The 1,255-nt window shown below is 48.8% G+C and overlaps 1 protein-coding gene across 1 annotated transcript in view; it reads left to right on the top strand.

Moving 5' to 3' along the window:
* Fbxo32 (F-box protein 32) overlaps positions 1-1,255 on the top strand; it is a 32,807-nt gene that overhangs the window by 20,853 nt on the left and 10,699 nt on the right. The window contains exons 5-6 of the mRNA XM_021216813.1: positions 153-246; positions 1,038-1,222. Coding sequence (XP_021072472.1) covers positions 153-246; positions 1,038-1,222 — 279 coding nt within the window. The remainder of the gene's footprint in view (positions 1-152; positions 247-1,037; positions 1,223-1,255) is intronic.

Raw genomic sequence — 1,255 nt, 5'->3', positions numbered from 1 at the left:
TCTCTCTCTCTCTCTCTCTCTCTCTCTCTCTCTCCTCCCCACCCCCATCTGTCTGTATCTTCATGTCATGTGACTCAAAAGTGAAGATTAGAATTTAAAAAAAAAAAAAATCTCTGTATTCTAAGCCTGGCGACTTCTATTTTTATCCACAGCTGTTGGAGCTGATAGCAAAGTCACAGCTCACGTCCCTGAGTGGCATCGCCCAAAAGAACTTCATGAACATTTTGGAAAAAGTGGTACTGAAAGGTGAGCACCTCAGCCCTTTTCCTGGGCGTGGGACTAGGCAGGTGGGCTTTCTCATCACGTAGCATGCCACTGGGCTTAAAGGAGTAGACGCCTCTGGAAGTGAGTAATGGCAGCCGAACTCAGGAGTACCTGCTTCCAGCCCAGAAAAGAGGTGCCATCCAGGCCCTTGGCAAAGACCAAGAACACTGCCCCTGGTCATTTCTTTAGGGTCATATGTTTGCCCTGCTTCAAGTTTGACTGGCTTCTCAACAAGGTCAGGAACCCTGCCCTGCATGGTGGAGTTTCTATATTCCTAGGAAATGGAGCTGTGTGCGAAGCAGAATCCAGGCATAGACTGTTTGAACTAGAGGGGACCTTAAGACCTCTGGGTCAGCTAAGTCATTTCACACATGGGGAAGTGAGGCTTGTCTAGAGAAGTGACAGACAGGGCTCAAACCCAACCATCTGAAGCCCCAAAATGCAGTCTTCTCCTCATCTAAAAGGATGATGCTATCTGCTGAACATAAAAACACTGCTTTCTGATCAGGTGGACACTTGGCACTGGTGGAGCAATCGAAACAGAAAAAGAGTTCTTTAGAAACCCAGGAGAAGGGAACAAAGAGGGACCCAGATGACAGAAACTCTACCCGCTAGCCGAGGATAGAATTAACACTGGTGAGAAAGAAAGGCAGAGGCAGTGCCCAGTAACAGGAGCCCACAATGAAGAAGAAAAGCCCACTTGTAACATGCCTGGCTTCGATGACTTAACTTTGATTTTCTTCACCCCCCACCCCCACCCATCCCCACTCAAGTTCTTGAAGACCAGCAAAACATAAGACTCATACGGGAACTTCTCCAAGCCCTCTACACATCCTTGTGCACACTGGTGCAGAGAGTCGGCAAGTCTGTGCTGGTGGGCAACATTAACATGTGGGTGTATCGGATGGAGACCATTCTACACTGGCAGCAGCAACTGAACAGCATCCAGATCAGCAGGGTAAGTGCAAGCGCTCCCCTCACCCTCCCACCT

The sequence above is a fragment of the Mus pahari genome, chromosome 17, assembly GCF_900095145.1.
Source record: "Mus pahari chromosome 17, PAHARI_EIJ_v1.1, whole genome shotgun sequence".
Classification (NCBI taxonomy): domain Eukaryota; kingdom Metazoa; phylum Chordata; class Mammalia; order Rodentia; family Muridae; genus Mus; species Mus pahari.
This window is presented reverse-complemented; position numbering and strand designations above follow the sequence as displayed.